At 44.4% G+C, this 19,311-nt stretch overlaps 1 protein-coding gene across 3 annotated transcripts in view; it reads left to right on the forward strand.

Moving 5' to 3' along the window:
* Positions 1 to 19,311, forward strand: part of LOC119450634 (nuclear receptor coactivator 1-like) — a 550,996-nt gene that overhangs the window by 458,939 nt on the left and 72,746 nt on the right. For all 3 annotated transcript variants that reach the window (XM_049666097.1, XM_049666098.1, XM_049666096.1), the window contains exons 6-7: positions 6,638 to 6,796; positions 14,253 to 14,923. In XM_049666097.1, the coding sequence (XP_049522054.1) occupies positions 6,638 to 6,796; positions 14,253 to 14,923 (830 nt within the window). The remainder of the gene's footprint in view (positions 1 to 6,637; positions 6,797 to 14,252; positions 14,924 to 19,311) is intronic.

Below are 19,311 nucleotides of genomic sequence, written 5' to 3' on the forward strand. Positions count from 1 at the left end.
TCTGAAACTGCTCGAAAATGTTGGTGTGGCTGCTCCTAAACTGCCCCTGAGTGACATTTTTACTGCTCTAAAAATTGCTGCGAATCCTAAACTGGCTGGACCGCCACTGAAAGCAGCACTGGTTAGGTCTAGCAGTCTATGCAGTATATACGGCTGTGGCGTTAAGCCGTAGTGGGAAGCTTGTTGTCAGTATGTTTGTACCTATAGACATCATCGGTGATCGAGCATGAGATCACGCGCGCACGGGCTAGCCTGGTGGCCATAGTAGCGGAGTTCAGGTTTTCGGTTTGGTTAAACCTCATCCGGTAAACCATCGTGCCGATCCTGTGTGACCCCATCGATAACACGGTTGCAAACGGTTGCATACGATGAAAAGCGCACGTGTGTACTTTAGTGTTGTTCCTGTTCCATGTATCGACATGGCAAGTTGTTTGGTGCACATTCCTCAACCCTCACCAGCAAAACTATTCTGGAGCTTTCTGCTGAACGTTTGACAGAATGTGACTGGGGCATCGTTACCCTTCATTGCTGGTCTTGAGATGTTGGGCCATAGTTTACGTTATTGTAGAGGACAGGATTACCCCACTCCATTACTTGTGGTTTAGGACCTTCCCTATATTAGAGCTCTGTAATCCACTTTCATATGTTGAGTGTCTTACCCTGAGTGACAGTTCAGAAACATTCCAAAGGTCGCGGGGGTGTTGCACAGGCCTTTTTCTCGGAAAATAATGAGTAATCTTTTGCAAATGACTGTGCATGGTTAGTTGCTTTAGCATGTAATGTCATTCATTCTTTGACTACATTGTTTGCTGTAAGCTTGGAATAGTCGTGCTTTAAGAGGTATCGAGGCACTCGAGTATGGACTGGTTGTTATGAAATTTGGAAAGTGCGCTGCCGTGACCCTACATTTCCACATGTCAGACCTGTGTCTAGGCCTTTAAGGACGTCCCGATTCTTCATTTACAGTAGACTCCCTTGAAGATGAACAGGAAGGAACCTTGGAAATCTGTTTCTTACCGGACGTTCAGCTTAAAAGGGCCCTAAACAGGTTTGAGCATTTTGAATGAACGACGCGGCACACACAACCACACAGCTATTACAGTGCGTGCTTAATGTTGCAGCAGTCTCGCAAAATAACAAGAAGCAGAAGTCTTCTCCACTGCTGACGATGCTTTCCTCGACCAGTGGACATGTCAAGTGGCACTTTCTTTTGCACATCGCGTTGGCAGCTTGTCAGTGGCGGAAAAAAAAACTTGAATGCAGCATAGTGTCTTTTTGTAGATTCCTTGAAACACCTTTTCGGGACACCCATGGAACATGTTGAAATAAGTGTGGTGCTTTTCAAGGGAGGTATTCTCAAAGAAATTTATGAAAACCCCACGTGTGAACATATGTATTAGTACAGTTTTTACTTTACTTTCCCAATTTTCTCTCAATGCATCTGTGTCCCTTCTGCATGGTTGCACCAGTAGCAATGCCTCGCCTATCGTGCCTTAGTCACCTAGCTTCAGCATCAGATAATTTTTTTCCCCTTGGCGAGCTTATGGTAACTTCTGCTTCAGGTCATTATGGTAACCTCTACTTCAAGCTCCCACTGAATCAAAGGTCACACCTGGGACCCTACCCTAGAGGTTGGCGGGTGCCTTTCGACGTGGGCCTCAAAAACAGTTCTCTAAAAGGGCCAAATAGTGGCGTTTACATAAATGCGAAAAGTAGCGCATCATATCACATTTCCAGCAAGCACATTGTATTCATGTAAACAGTGGCACTGCGCTAGGAAGGCGAATTGCATTGATGTGACAGGAGACGATAGTTCGATACGGGGAAGTTGTCTTGCGCAGTGCATGTGAATGTTGGCGTAAAGCTTGTGAGGGAGAGAGACGGCTGCCGCCGTGTGCTTTCCTCCACTCATTCGTGGAACGCAAATAGCTGGGAACAGGTTCCACCTTGTTTCGAACGAGAGTGGAGTGCGCTACATGTAAACGCTGTGATGTGCTAAAGAATGCAACATGCTGCTGTCGCAATCATGTAAATGCAACTAATGAGCAGCAATTCATTGGCCTGGCTATATGCATTAACCGCTGCATCCCCAATTCTTAGTAACTTGGCACATCTAGAACGGTTTGCTATATCTAATACAGTCAAACCTGAATAATATGAAGCGATTGTATTTGAACTTAAAATTTCAATTAAATGCTTGTGTTTAGATAGATGTTTTAACGGACCTAAAATCTTGGAGGAATGGATCAAACTGTTTTTAGTTCAGAATGAAGATTTACTGGTCACTCCACATTGATTAGACTGATGTCTGGTGGTGCTGCAAGTAAGTAATCAGATGTGGTGGCAATTCAAAACTACTCAAAGTGCAATGTTCCATCATGTTCCATCATGGGAAAGTATGCTACACAGGAAGGCTGCAGAGGGGAGCTTTCTGCTGCACTCGTTCACTTTGTGATGTTGTAAACTCTTCAGTTACTTTGTCTACTTCAAAAAAACATGAGAGAAAATACAACAGATATTTAATATTTTAGTACTTTAGACCCCTAAATTGAAGTTCACTGAATCTATAGGGGAACTAAACAAGAGATTCTTGATTTTCAGCTTATCAGAAAATTACTAATCTTAACAGATCTCAATAAGGGAGTCTACTGTATGTGCTCATATGAGGTTGCCGCTGCTTTACATTGGCCAGTTTTCCTTGCGTGAAGTTTCAGGAGGCTGACAGCTGTGATAACCAGATTGGAAACTCACCTGGTGTCAGTTCATTTTTCCCCTCGTGTCTCTGTTTTGCTGCCTTCCTCACTTGCTTGTGCTCTCTTAGTTCAGCAAATTAATGTCGTCTTCATGATGTTCGCCAATGCGCTTTGCAGTCTAGAAAGCAGTCGATTTGAATACCTGTTGACAGCTTTTCGACTAAGGCTTTTCTCATGTTCCGCACAGACCTGCTGCAGTACAACATGCTGAGCAGACACAGAATGAATGTGCCATTTTGCAGCGTTTTCGCTTCACCATCAATTCAGATTTGTTACTACTGCATGCGAAAACTCTCCTCAGCTTGAAGGTTCCCTTCAGCTTTGTAAAGTGCACATCAGTGACATTCTCTCGGTGAATTGGTCAATGCATTCAGTTCCCAAGCTGAAATTCTGTAGCTAGGCACTTTTGGCTCTCTCTACCCAAAGCCATTGAAGTGTAGGGACATTTCTCAAGGAGCGTTTGGTTCAAGGAACTGTCGAGGTATAGAAAACGCCATATTTTCAGGAAACGCTGATAGGTGAAGCTTGAATCAGGACATTCTAGCCAGCTGATTGATTGGCATTGCGGCAGGCGGATGAGAGGTATGGTGGTGTTGGAGGAGTACATGTAGATGTGGCCTTCATTATAGCTGCTTGCCTAGACCAGTATTACAATTCAGCTTGTGTTATTGAGGTGGTGACCAGGCAAGAACTGATGTTCCGTCCACAGGCTAGTTGAAGCGGAGGAAGAGTTGAGGCACATTTATAAAAGCAGTGTTAACCTTGCATACTTTATTTTTGCTTGTGTACATAGACAACTACTGACATGACAATCTGACATGTTTTGAAGGTCCATACCCTTGAAACCTTAGAAAACACACACACACACACACACACACCACACACACACACACACACACACACACACACACACACACACACACACACACACACACACACACACACACACCACACACACACACACACACACACACACACACACACACACACACACACACACACACACACACACACACACACACACACACACACACACACACACACACACACACACACACACACACACACACACACACACACACACACACACACACACACACACACCACACACACACACACACACACACACACACACACACACACACACACACACACACACACACACACACACACACACACACACACACACACACACACACACACACACACACACACACACACACACACACACACACACACACACACACACACACACACACACACACACACACACACACACACACACACACACACACACACACACACACACACACACACACACACACACACACACACACACACACACACACACACACACACACACACACACACACACACACACACACACACACACACACACACACACACACACACACACACACACACACACACACACACACACTGGCAAGCACCAGAGGGCCTTACATAATTTATTACAGTACTTGTTTCCATGAACCAGTTTGTTTTGGTACCCGAGAGGTGGGGGGGCGCATGACAACGCTGGAATATATTGACTTGGTTCATTTCTGCAATCGCTGCTATTGTGACACACGAGCATAGTCAGAAGAAACGGTTGCCTGTTTACTTATTTTTTATGAGCAACATCATCATACCTAGCCTTATTGCTACAACTGCAACATCAGCCGTGTGTCGTAACATTGCGATGTTGTCAGTGATGTCAGGTCTGGCATTTTGAGACAAACTTTGGCATCAGATTAAAACATCGAAGTGTTTTCCAACCAACGTACCTTGCCAATTGTCATCCTGTTATGTGCATGAAGGATGTGGTAGATTTCCTACAGCTTCAAAAATTTGTGAGCACTCCTTTAAAGGGCCCCTCACCAGGTTTTGGCATTGCAAACAGACAAGTGCAATCCATAGATCACATAGTGGAACCACGCTTGCTAAGTATCAAACTGCTGCAAGGTGTGAAAACAGCTGATATTTCAAACAGAAGTCCATGCGCCGTTCTTTTCGAGAGAGCCTCACTTCTAGCCAGAGAGTCGAGCATCTTGTGTGAAAGCATGCAACATTTGACAGTGAGACAGGAACAGATATGCAAGGGCCTGTTTTGCTGTGAAAAGTTCTTGCGCTTTCCCACAAGATGCTTTAACACCAACTGGCCCAATCAGTCATGTTACTCAGAGTCAAGGCCGCACGCACAAATGCCTCAACAGTGCACTGTCTGCAACATAGCCAATTATGGCATGTGACCTAGGTAAGTCGTTTAAACCCTTTAATGATGGTATATATAAGTACGAGAAAAAAAAAAGTTTATTTTCTATGTAAATGTCCAAACACATTGAGATTAAGCATCATCAAGGAAAAGAAAAACTATCTTGCACTTAACTCTTGCAGCAATAATGGGGAAACATCAGGCAGAAAACTGAAAGTGGTCTTCACCTCAAGCCACCTATGGCTTTGTTCGGAATTTGTGCAGACAGCTCTCGTCATATGTTAACCATAGGTGTACAGTGCGGAGCGATTGAAAAACCATATTCAGAACAAGTGACTGCCAGCGCTTCAGCCACAGCAGAGTGCTGGGGACACCAAGCGAGAGCCTTTGTGAAGGTGAAAGCATTGTAATGTAGTGGCACTGTATTTGATCCGCCAGCGATCACCCAGCGCTCTCTGGTGGCGCAAAAATCACAGGCTGCCATGTGGTTAGATTATTGGGTTTCAATCGCTGAGCACTAGTACATTTTTATTTGCTTTGTGTTTCGTACATATATGACACCACTTCAGTTGGAGATCTTGCATCGGTATGTCTCCTCTGACCGTGCTATCAAAAGAGAAAGCGAGTTGTGTGCCAAACTTTTTTTTTTGTCCCGTGTTCCTGCACTACTCACTCAAATGAGGCTGTCAGCATGTCATTCAGCGTTGGCTGAAGACATTAAGCTTAGAAACTTCGTACTTAATACCGAAACTCAACAAGCAATTTTGTTTTTTTTTCTAGTATGTTGCCTCGTCAATAAAGGGTTAATGAGGAATGCACAATACTGCCACTGGGATTGCACCACACAGCAAAAAAGAGGAAGAGAAGACACTAAAAAGAGGCGAGGCTTGCAATGTAAACATGATGTGGTCCCTCGGCTCGGATATGGGGGAAAGCAGGGAAGGAAAAGTCGCTTGCGAGCGTTAGTCAGCGCAGTGGGAGAGTGTGTCTCTGTTGGCAGGCAAACTCGCCTCATGGTGGCATGGCAGCAAGACCTTGAAATTTCTCTTATTTCGTCTAATAATGAACCAGTTTGGAAAATTTTTGCGGTGAGACGCTCCCTAGGCGGCACAAGACTTCTAGTGTATAACCAAAATTTGCAATGGGGCCTGGTGAAGGGCTTTTTTACATACGGCAGTCTTTTTCTTTTTCCCTTTCTGTCTCTCTAAAAACAAGGTACGCTTGGCAAGGTGAGCCCACCAGATGTTGTCATTGTTTCGGAGAAAGCCAAGCATAATTATGTTTTCATGACTTGGGTATATTAAGAAACTGTGCCGATATTTTGCCTAGCAGTTGGTAGTCATGAGCTTTTACAGTGTTGATTACCTTGAGCTAATGTCAGCAGCATACATGTGAGCAGCCAACTTGATGTCTCCTGCCTTTTACGTAATGTTGGGATGTTATAACTTTGTAAGTAACCATGCAAGTCGCAGCAGTGGGTTGCAAGGAGCTGCGTAGTTGTGCTAGTTTAGCTAAATGTTGAATGCAGGGTGGTGTCTGTAAAAGGGTTATGGAACTGAATGACGTTTTTTTTTTTTTTTCCTTCTGCCTTTTAGATGTCTGATTGAGTGCTGTTGAGGTGGCTCAACAAGTGTGCACACTCACTTTTACATTTTTGGCACGTCTGTAGAAAAAACGAACACTCGCAAGAATGGGTTTGCGGCTCTTCCCCCGCTAAAGAAGGAACATTAAAACACTCGAAGAAGGAAAGGGGATTGGAAAAAAACACTGCAAAAAAACACACACAACACAGAAAGCCTGGAAAAATGATGTTACCAGTCTTAGCTAGGTACGTAGTGCTGCTTTAATAAGATTGGTCCTTCATGTGGCATCTCTTCCCCCATTTGGTGTTACGTGTGGGAGAATGCAGCATTTACCTTTTGGAAAGGTGGCATCCTGTTCTTGTGTCTGCCTGGCTGCATGGGGACTTGTATACACTTGTGCTGTGTGAACCTGGTGTCCCATGTGCATGAGCTGTTAGTTTTGTCTCGTTTTCACTGCATCTATTGTGGCCATGCAACGCCATTTGTGTACGGTGTGGAATTTGTTTGATATCAAAGGGCATTTCCTTGCAAGTACACCCTTGCAATTTTATAATATTGTGCAAGCGTTGACTGCACAGCGTGTCAGCTACCTTGTGGCCGCGAGGGGTTGCAAGATAGCTGACAGTATGCATGGGTGCACAAGGCGGGTTCTAATGTATTCTGCTGTGCTGTTTGCTTGAGATGTCCCCCTCACCACTACAAGGCTGGTGACGTGGTGTGCGGTCGATGCTCGTTCGATATTATTAAAAAATTGCAAGGGTGTACTTTCCAGCAAAAAAAAAAAGTTTTTAATATGCTTTACATGCGACTGATGTTGCCGCTGCCACATTTTAGCAGCCTTTAAATCTCCTGTTTGTTGTTGCCAACGTACTTGGGACTGGGCATGTCGAAAAATGCTACTGAACTTTTTTATTGGCACGAGCTTGAAATTGTGCACTGTAAATCTCAACGTATCGCCCACTTCCATGGTCATAGTGTGGTATTGTTGGCATTCTGACGTTTTAAAGAAATAAAATACGTCGAGCAGCTGTTACGCTTATTGTTGCATAAGGGAAATTAAAAGTGGCAAGCGTTTCGAAAAGTGCGAAAGAGCCCGGTAACCTTTTGAGCAAAATCGTTGGCTCGCAGCCACATCTACAAAAATAATATTGGTTTTGATGCCACTGAAAACATTTCTGGCAGCTGCAAGAGTTTATTTATGTTGTTTAAAATGTGTTGCAGGGCTCTATTTAGTGTAATGGACTTCAACTGAAGTTTTCAACTTGTGTTTGATAAAGGCTAACCTTGAAAATTTGTTATGTCGATCAAAGTAAGAATGTGCTCTGGTAATACTTTCCAGTTGCAAGACAGTCTGTACAATGCATGAAACATTGCCGCTGCTTTAAGCATCACCTGATTTTCTAACCTTGCATGTGCCCCCATGCTGACCTGAAGCATGTTTTTAATAGATTTTTCCTGCCTCATTGAAATGAATTTCGCTTATCTCTGAATGCGGTTAAGTAACTTTCGTGACTGCATTTAAAAAAATTGCATCCGCCTGCTTGACCTGACCACAACCTCATTGTAGTTGAATGGACGCCGCATGAAGCAAGGTTATTTTGTTTTTTTGACCACACGTGCGGAGGCTTGAATTAAAGCTTTTTCCCTCTTTTGTTGCAATGCTGGCCTCTGCTACCTTGCGACGACTACTCGGCTTGCTTGAGGGCCGTTGTTAAGCATGAAATAATTAGACAGCACCACCGGAAACCTTGTAGGAATTTGCTCAGGATCTTCATGCCAGACACTGAAAGTGTCTTTTCCTGCATTTAAGCCAGTGCAGGAGAAATTGCTGATGAGCTGCAATCAAGAGCCGTAGACCAGCACTCTCATTTTGATTTTGATCCCCACGAGGCCTGTCAGCTATCGTGTAACCATGGGAACAGTAAGGCAATCTGCAGTACCGTATTTGCATATGAATAACGCAACCACGAATATAATGCAAGGAGGGATATTAGGTCTTGCAGAAAAAGGAAAAGAAATATATATAGATATAGCGATTATAATGCGAAGTGGTGATGCAAAGAAACAGGAAATGACACATAAAAGAGGATGCCTGCAGGGCTTTATTATTACTGCGAACTGCCATCACAAAATAAAGTGAAAGCACAAGTGCTGACGTCTTTGCCACTGTTGGCGAGAATTGTCCGCCGTGGCACTCGCCAAGGTTACTGGACAGGCGGCACTTCAGAAATGCCTGCAGCACAATCGAACATGGCAAAGCCTTTGAGGGATTGCATGGTGGATTGCGGTGATCCACCGCGCGACTTCTAAGACTGTTCGGTTGACCCGCCTGCATGACGACGTCGATTGTCTTGCTCAAGATTGCCGTTGACACGCCGTAACCACATTGGCAAGAACGAAGCCCACTTTGTTCCAGTACTTTCGTATTGCTGCGGCGGCGCAGTCTTGCGCGATCTGCAGTGCTCGTCCGTATGGACTGTGATGCTCAGAGGCGTCTGGGGCATATGCAGGAGGGCTCTGTACTTGGTAGCTCTTGCAGTGGGGCCTAGGGTAAAGGTTTAGCTCACTGCAGTTTGAAGCGTTAAAGGAAATAAAAGAAAAATTTTTATATTCGTGTCGTGAATTACGAATATAACATGAGGCGGTGTTCCGAGGCAGAAACGTTATCTTTTTCTTTCCTTCTTTCTCTCTTTCTTTATTTCCTTCCTTCTTTTTTTTTTTCTTGTCCCTGGCTCATACCCGCATATCCAATGGTATGCCCCACACTTGATTTTATTATTGCTAATGGTGACGTAACTCACGAGTATGTAATGTTATTGATGCCATGACCTATCCGTCATGTTAGTCATACATTCGTACCCTTCCATGCCAGTTTTGGTATATATACAAAGTAAACGAGACGCGAGTTCTCGATAGGTTTATTTCTGCTGGAGGGTTTCTGTAGTCGTACCATGAGCGTTTCGCTTCGGCCTATACAGGTTTGCTGTAAAAGTTTCCGTTATATTCTAGCGAATAAGGCAACCCATCCAGGGCATCTACCAGGGCCTCCTGAGATCCAGGGACATGCCATCTTCTTGCACGCCATGCTCTTGTAACTGAGTGTGCAACCACTGTAATGGGGCCGTTGCTGTCTTGTAGGAGCTACAGTTGAAAAGGACTCCAGAAGTGCTGTTTGCAAGCTGAATCCTTTTCTAGACCTTGCTTTAATAAGGCATTAAAACCACTTTGGCCATTATGTCCCCACACTTCATTATGATGGTAGTGTAGAAGTTCCAACAGACTGCAGGCTTAGACTGGCAAGATAAGTGAACGCAGTCCAAGTGCCTGCATGTTGCAGCTGAATCAGCCCAGGTGCTCACTGTCTAGCCACGGTGTGTGCCGACAGAAGGCAGTCCTCATTTGGATCAAAACCCTATTCTCAACCGATGTGGCTCTAAGTATCTCGGTGTCTGTATTTGCTCCGAGATACCAGGATGAAGTTTTAGAGCTGGTTCACTACAACAACGATGGCAGTTGGAGAGGAGTATGTCACCATGGACCAAGGGTTTTATATACCATAGGCAGAGTGGCGTGGGTTTGACCCATCAGATAAGGGAACCACTGACTCGTGTAATGCCACAGAAAATGAATGTGAATAATTCTTTAAGGACCTTTAAGGAACTTTCAATAAAAACAATTCTTTTGTCTTCAACCAATTCTGTTGATTGTATAAATCAAGAGCAAGTGAAAAGTTTGTGTTGGAAGGCAAAATTTTTTAGAGAAATATGCAGCATGATTAAGCTGAACAACAAACCAACAACTGCTATTCCTGGCCTCTTGTCTTAGCTACGAATTACCACTGACATTCAGAGCTCTTTTGTTGCTTGCTACAGCTGAAATGAGATTAATTTGTGTTCCTTGCATAAGTACATTCATCCGCGGCTAGCAGTCGCCAAAATAGTCCGTGCTTGTAAAGGAACAATGGGGATAGACCCAAAGGAATTGTAACTCAACCCTTTGAACTAAAAATGTCATTTTACATGGCACAGCTGAATGGAACACTTGGCCTGAAATAAATATCTTCACATGTCAAGCATTGGATTGCATGTCTCACCAAATCGCAGAGAACAGCACTATCCAAGATAATACATTATGGGCCCAGATATACAACTAATGTGTGGCACTTTGGCAGCAATAGGAGGGAACTGCTGAAAATGGTACAATGCTGCAGGACAAGCCTGTCTTGTAATTTGCATTAGCTAACGAATTAAGTTGCATTGACAAGCCTAGTATTTCCATAGAAGTTCTTGCAAATGTTTTTTGCTGATCCACACTTATTCTTAGGATTTGAAAGGCTAAGAGTTCTATGGGGGTTTAAACCATTTGGTATTAATTTGCAGCTTGACTGCCTCACGTGTCACTTATATTTCGGTGAGTTCTAAACAGGCCTTTGGTGGTCAGATGTAATTAGAAGCCCTTAACTACGGCATCCTTTGGAACGATTCAGTCCATGTGATGGCTTAGATTGCATAACAGAGCTCCGTGCAGTTGAATACCTGCAGTGAAGTTCCCTTCTCTTACCAGCTGATGTTTGTTTATCTTCCGCATTGTGGCTGCATGATAAGGATGGGTAGCTTCTGCTACTGTTATCAGAGTTGGCACAGCTTCAAGGAAATGTGGACGCACGCCGTGTACTTAACAAACCAAGGACAATGCATTTGTGGAACGCTGTACTAGGGAACAATCTAAGAATTAAGTGCAAGCTCCGTTCACAATTCCACACTGCACCTGCAGTCATACTTCTGTGCTCCATAACTCAGTTCTTTAAGTGGTATTCATATGGGAGAGAAATCCCTTGCGTTGCACGTCGCGTGACAAAATGTCACGCCTTTTCGGGGCCAAGGGGCTGACATAGCCATTGGGATGCGCCGGCGCCAAAAATTTTTCTTGGTGGGTAAAGAGCAGGGTTCTAGCCTACTAGTCTAGCAACCTATCACACCGTGCTCAAAATCGCTTCTGCTTCGCAAGTGCTTGGCAGCCTTGTTCGCTTCAGTGATTGCGTTTCAAACATATCAAAGCTCAGCGATGAAGCAATTTTTTTCTGATCTTACTCATGGTACACCACATAGCCGTGACCGCGCTATAGGCCGTTAAAACTGTCTGCATACATCCACATCTCACAATCCCTGCACCATACCTGCAAAGTTAATGTTAGTGGGGCACCAGTGTGATGGCTCATGATTCATGCTCCCCTTCGCGTTTAGGACACCCCCCTGTGAATACCGCTTGGGGGGGTGCCGATATTGAGAGAAGCTCGCCTCTTTCATGATGTCACGGAAATGTGCAAATGAATGTGGTTGGCTGGTTCAACTGTGCAAGTTCTGTTCTTGAGTGTAACAGTGGTGTATTTTCCATTGCATTCCATTGCATTGCATTCCATTCCATAGGTTGTTGCCGACTCTAGTTGAACTGCTCCTGTGGTTAATTACAAGCACTTCTTTCACATTTTTGCTTGAAATTTCTTGCAAAAGGGGATCTTTGGAAAGCTAACTGACAGGGCACTGACAGGGATTACTATGCAGTGCTGTCTACTAATAATAATAGGTTGTGATTATTGCTTTAAACAGGTTGTCGTGTTGACAAGTTCAGAGGGAGCTTTAATTTTATTCTCAGTGTAGTTTCACTGCACAGGTCCTCTTCCACTAATGGCCCTACACCGTGGTCAAACATGGCTAGTTCATATTCTGTGTTTCCTGGCAAAGGGAGAGGGAGGAGGGAGAGTGCTGTGATACAGTGAAAGCCTGAAAAGCATGTGATCTAACACTTAATCACGTCGCGGTAGATTTTAGTGTCTCCCACTGCCGCTCTCGGTCACCTCAGCGCGTGCTTTTCCGAAAAGGCAACAGGTACAGTAACAATGTGCAGGTGCAGCACTTGCGCATTGCAGCAAAGTAACATTACAAGAAGTGACCAAAGTTGCACAAGCTAATTGGGAGAAAAGCAGCAAGCGATTAGGAAATTGCCTGAACAAGTGGGCATCGATTGAAACTTTCAGGGAAACCAAACTCTCTGAGTCAAAGTTCACCAAGTGCTGGGTCATGTGTTGGGCTGACTTCACGGAGAATTGACTTGCAAAGGTTGGCTGTATGACTTAATTTTTGCTCCTGCCTAGTTTCTTTCCTTCGTCCATGTTCCGGGCCCTGTTTTTTTATGCCGTGGTTGCTTTTGTTAAGAAAGTTATTGTCTGGGAGGCATGGTGTTGAGTGAGAATCTGCAAGATTCTGGTAGATTAATTTTCTATTCCAGTTCGTGTGTACTCCTCAGATTGCAATTTAGGTGACATTATTCTCTTTGAGAGAGCCTTTTGTGCAAGTGCATTCACAACCCCAGATGTCTTCTCTCTTTTTCACTTGCAAATTATCGCAATTGAAAACCTCTACTAGCAGTGCAAGGTTCTCCTCAGCTGCAGGTTGTCTCTTTCTCTTTTTTCTGTGCTTTGTGTTTGAAGTAAAGAAATAGCTTTACATTGTTCACTTTCTTCTATTCAATGGAAGCTGTCCTTTGCTGTGTGCACATGAGAGGACCCAGTGCTCGCATTTTTACCTTGCGAGTGTACTGTCAAGATGTCTGGTTAGACTACTAGTGGCCTCTTCATGGTCGAGTTTTTTTCTCTTGTGTGCACTGTGGTGTTGAATGAGATGTTCAAATTGTGTTGAGGCAACTCGTCCATTGCTGAGTAAGGAGATAGTTGGGAAGGTTCGTGCAGGATAGGATGAAATGTGAAGGGCTTCCTTTGGGCCATGGCTTACGGGATTAAGACAACATTTCTAGGACGAAGGCACAGCAGCTAAACCTTCCCTGGCTATGGTGAGACTTTTTGTAACTCTCCAACGGACAGTTTGTCGTTACCAAGGGAGTTTGGTGTGTGGCAGCACTGCACGCGAAGGAGTGACATTGTCACTTGCATTACCTCTGAAGCGGAGAGGTGCATCTCTTCCTTGAATGAGCACCCCTTGAGGAGGGAAACATTCGTTGTACTGTGGGGATGATTCAACTTGTGTTGTACATTCTATATGCGTATCTTTAAACAAGTTTCGAAAAATAAGTGCCAGTGCATGGTCAGTTTGGAAATGTCCGCAGAATTTTCTTTTTCCTTTTAGCTTTGGGCTTCACATGCAATATGTGTGCTCCCCGAATGAGCAAGCTTTGAAGCCATGGCCCTGCAAGTCATGGGAATTGAGAAACTAGGCTCATTGCCTGGAATGTCAGCTAGAGTGCACACCCACTGAGTGGTAGTAGTGTAAGTCTATCAGTATCTATTTCAATGGGCAGTGTGGGGAGGGGCTTGCAAGTGGGACTGGGTATTCAGACTGGCGTGAACATTGAATAGCATGTTGGAGCAGTCAGTGTGGCCCACGGCTATTCTACAGCACATCATTCCTTAAACTATGACACCTGCTTGCTATTGAAGATTGTAGGGAGATGATTTTGCTTGTGTTTATTGCGGCTGCCTCGATAAGCTGAATGCGAAACTTGCCTGACTCAATGTTGTAAGACTGTCTGTACCACTTCATTACAGCAGTCTTCCAGGTGTGGGATAGTGAGACTATACCAGAGCCTGAAGGGTTGCTGGTAGGCTGTATTTTGCATGGGAGCTTCTTGTGTGACTGACTTCAAAGCTGACTGACATGTTCGACACCCTTCCCGTTCTCCCCGTTGCAGGAAGAAGTGCCTTAATGAGAAGCACCGGCGGGAGCAGGAGAACGTCTACCTGGAGGAACTAGCAGAACTGATCTCTGCTAGCCTGTCTGACATGAATTCCCTGTCCGTCAAGCCAGACAAGTGTGCCATACTGCAGGAGACGGTCAACCAGATTCGCCGGATCAAGCAGCAGGAGGCGAGTGGCGGCGGAGGCCTTGGCGAGCTGCAGCAGAGTGAGGTGTCGTCGAGCAAGCCGACCATCCTGGGCAGTGACGTGCTGGGGCCCTTGCTCCTCGAGGCGCTGGACGGGTTCCTGTTTGTGGTCAACACCGAGGGGCGCATCGAGTTTGTGTCGGAAAACGTCTCGTCCTTCCTGCAGTACGGCCAAGGGGAGCTGGACGGCACGAGCATCTACAACATCCTGCACCACGGCGACCATGGCCGCTTCAGCAGCAATCTGCTGCCCATGTCGCTGGGCGCCAATGGCCTGGGCTGGACCGAGGCCGGTGGCAAGAGCCGCTCGTTTCAGTGCCGCTTCCTGCTGCGCCCACCCGACGCCGAGGACAAGCAGAATAGTGCGCGCATCGCCCCCCTCTACGAGAATATGCACATCTCTGCCATCTTCCTGCCCTACCCCAACGGCTCCGGCACGGGAGGCGCAGGCAGCGGCGATGAATCCGGCGCAGACTCCGGTCAGTGCCTGCTCTCCTTCGTTCTCTCTGGGTGCAGATTATCATGATGACTTTACATAGCACGAAAAAAAAACAGACAGGATAGAAGGCGGACAAGACAAGCATTCACCCACAAATGAGTGTCTGTTATGCACTTCAAGGAATATATACATGCAAAAACAAACAAACAAACTGAAAGTTAATCAAAACCACATCACCCTTAATCTAAAATAATATCTAGCCAATTCTCCATCTTATCCCTGCCTTTTTTTGCTTTCTCTACGTTCATTATGAAGGGAAACCAACTCGCTCTACTCTATTAGTATATCGATTGTTGCATGCAGTCGTCTGAATGCCTACTACCCTGGTTGTAGTGTCTGCTGTCTTAGGCACTTGCCATTAGAGCACCATTAACTGCTGGCAGTGTACAATCATTGTGTACAATCATTGCATTCTACCGGTGCCAACATGTGGGGCTGAAACTTGGAGGTTAACAAAGAAGCTCGAGAGCAAGTTAAGGACCGCACAAAGAGCGATGGAACGAAAAATCTTAGGACTAACGTTAAGAGACAGGAAGAGAGCGGTGTGGATCAGAGAACAAACGGGGATAGCCGATATTCTAGTTGACATTAAGCGGAAGAAATGGAGCTGGGCAGGCCATGTAATGCGTAGGATGGATAATCGGTGGGCCATTAGGGTTATAGAATGGATACCAAGAGAAGGGAAGCGCAGTCGAGGTCGGCAGAAAACCAGATTGGATGATGAAGTTAGGAAATTTGCAGGCGTAAGTTGGAATACGCTAGCGTAAGACAGGGGTAATTGGAGATTGCAGGGAGAGGCCTTCGTCCTGCAGTGGACATAAAATATAGGCTGATGATGATGAACTGCTGGCAGGTTGGGCGAGATGAAAGACTGCTGTATATAGTGAGATCTTGCCAAAATTTTTAGTGCACTTTGATGATTTTACGTGCTTCTTATCCATGTATAAGTTGAAGTGTGGAGCTAGTGTTTTGTCATACTGTTCTTGAATTGGCTCTTGGTTCCAGCTAGTACTTGCTTGCATTGTTATTCAAGGTGGGGACTGGATACACATCAGAATTTATGGAATTTCCTTTTCTGCATGTTGAGTCATTTTCTGTATTACGTTACATATGGGACTGAATTCTGTACATGCATCCAGTTATTCGTGTGTATAGCTTCATCACTGCCATTGCCTTGATAACGGAAAAAGTTACCGCCCTTAGGAGTAATCAATTTTTCTAACACTTGTCACCTACAAATTCTAAGCTCACTCACATAAGTAAATATTTTCAGCGCCTATAAAATGGCTTTCATCATTCATTGGAACTGCAGAGGCCTGATTCACAATTTAGGTGACATCAAAGACATAATAAATACGTTATCGCCAGTAGCATTCTGCCTCCAAGAAACAAACCTAGGCCCCAAAAATACAAATTCTCTTAAAGGTTTCACTGTCGTGCGTAAGGACTGCGAACACTCCAGCCGTCTATCTGGGGGAGTCGCTATTGTTGTGCAAGGCTGGCATCCCTACACGGAACGTTTTACTAAATACCCAGTACGAGGCTGTAGCCGTCACCGTTTTATGATATAAAACTGTCACCATCTGTTCCGTGTACATCCCACCACATACCCATTTCACAACCCGAGACCTGGAAAATTTAACAGACCAGCTGCCAGAGCCTTTTGTTTTAGTAGGAGATTTTAATGCGCACTGCACCCTTTGGGGCAGCGATAAAACAGACCAAAGAGGGCAACTTATCGAAGACTTCATTTTAGCAAATAACATTTGCCTTTTAAACTCAGGTGCACCAACATATTTTTCACTGAACTCCCGTAACTTTAGTTGCCTTGATTTAGCCTTTTGCTCCCCGTCTCTTTTTACTGATCTTAAATGGGAAGTACTAGACACCTCATATGGCAGTGACCATTTACCTTCCATAATCAAACTCTCACCAACACTGCCCATTATACTTCATAAACCGCGCTGTTGGTAATTAGAACTGGCAGACTGGTCTGTTTTCACAGAAAGTGCTAGGCTGGAGGAGCTTACTACGAAAGACCTAAGCATTGATAAAATTAATGAAAAATTTACTGAATGTATTATTGCCGCAGCTGAAAAGGCTATTCCTCAATCTTCTGGCATTGTTAGAAAAAAGCTGAATCCTTGGTGGACATATGAATGCACAGAAGCAAAATAAGGCCTGGGGAATGTTGCGTAGATACCCAACGCATAGCAACTTCCTCAATTTCAAACAAGCCAAAGCGAAAGCCTGATATATTCGGAGACAAGCTGAAAAATTCTTGGCAGAAATAGATATCTACAATTAATAGCACCATCACATCCAAAAGGATGTGGGAACAGGTCAGGAAGTTTAGAGGGGACTACTCATCATACACGATACCCTTACACCTTCAGGCACTCGGACAACACTACAAGAACAAGCAAATATACTTGGGGAGCACTTCTATAATGTCTCTAGCTTGGCGAATTATTCCAACAGGTTCTTAAAATACAAACTGTCAGCAGAAAAGGAGAAATTGCCAACTGCTTGTGCGTCTAAGGAAGAATATAATGCTCCATTCACTTTACAAGAACTTAACAGGGTACTGTGTGCTGGTAAAAAAACCGCAGTAGGTCCTGACCGCATCCATTATTCCATGCTTGCACACCTGTCCAAAGCTTCGGTAGATGCTCTCCTAAAATTTTTTAATAAGGTATTTGCATGTGGAATAATGCCAAAAGATTGGAAAAAGGCAGTAGTTGTGCCTTTTTTAAAAGCAAGTAAACCCCCCACATCCCCAAGCAGCTTTCGACCCATTGCCTTGACAAGCTGTTTAGGTAAATCGTACGAAAGTGTCGTAAACGCGAGATTGACATTCATTCTTGAAACGCAGAACTTAATTGATTTTCATCAATGTGGGTATAAAAAAGGCTGTTCAACGACTGACCACCTCGTCCGACTTGAACATGAAATTCGTGAAGCATTCTTACACAAACAATACTGCCTGACAGTTTTCTTCGACCTAGAAAAAGCATATCACACTACTTGGAGATTTGAAATCATACGTGACCTCGCTGGTTTAGGAATCCGTGGCAAAATGCTGAACTGCATCGCTGATTTCATGTCCAACAGAACATTCCAAATCCGTCTAGGCACTGTGCTCTCGCACTCATTTGTCCAGGAAAACGGCGTGCCACAAGGCTGCATACTTAGCACAACACTCTTTGTAGTAAAAATGAACTTCATTAACAAAGTCATCCCACCCTCTGTTATGCACTCCATATACGTCGACGATCTGCAAATAGCATGCCGCGCCTCAAATTACCAACATGTGAAAGGCAGCTACAGATCACAATAAATAAGCTAATGCAATGGGCTGACACAAACGGATTCCGCTTCTCTACTCAAAAAACTGTTACAGTGCTATTCTCGCAAAAACGAGGATTGCACTTAGACCCGATTCTAAAATTGAATGACGTGACGCTGCCGGTAAAACAAGAATATAAATTCTTGGGAGTAATCTTTGATCAAAAACTAAACTTCCTGGCTCATATAAAAATAACAAAAGTTAAGGCAAATAAAGCATCAAATATTTTAAAAGTGCTGTCCCATAAACACTGGGGTTCCGACTGAACGTGCCTCTTACGTATTTACCGATTGGTTGTGCGTAGCCTTCTGGATTATGGCTGCGTAGTTTATGGCTCAGCTAGGCAGTCTTACATTCGACGACTGGATCCAGTACATAACCTTGGACAGCGACTGGCAAGTGGTGCATACAGAATATCACCTGTCCAAAGTTTATACGTTGACTGCAATGAGCCCCCATTACAGCAGCGCAGAGCGTTTATTACATTTTCCTACATACTCAGAATACAGTCATCACCACAACACATATGCTACAACATCGTCACACAGTACAATTCACGGTTACATTATACAAATAAACCGAACATGATTAGGCCGCTTATCCTGCGATATGAAAAATATTGTCAGGATTATGACATTCCTCATGATGTCCTCCAGGTTGCGAAAAAGTCACGACTGCCCCCATGGCACGACTTCACGCAGTTATGTGACTGGACATTACCACACCTAAAGAAAAGACACACTCCACACGAACACATTCTACAAGAATTCTACGCTCTTCAAGATAAATGTCAAGACAACATGGAATTTTACACTGATGGCTCCAGAACAAAAGAACACGTGGGTGTGGGGGCCGTAACCAAAAATTGGGAAGCAAGTATTCGATTACCAAAACATGCCTCTGTTTTCACTGCTGAAGTTTATGCTATGTGGGTTGTAGTTAAAAAGATCATCACTGACAAACTCGTCTACACTGATTCCTTAAGTGCACTAAAGGCTCTTCATCTAAAATCTGAGTGT

Source organism: Dermacentor silvarum, chromosome 4 (assembly GCF_013339745.2).
Source record: "Dermacentor silvarum isolate Dsil-2018 chromosome 4, BIME_Dsil_1.4, whole genome shotgun sequence".
NCBI classification, from domain to species: domain Eukaryota; kingdom Metazoa; phylum Arthropoda; class Arachnida; order Ixodida; family Ixodidae; genus Dermacentor; species Dermacentor silvarum.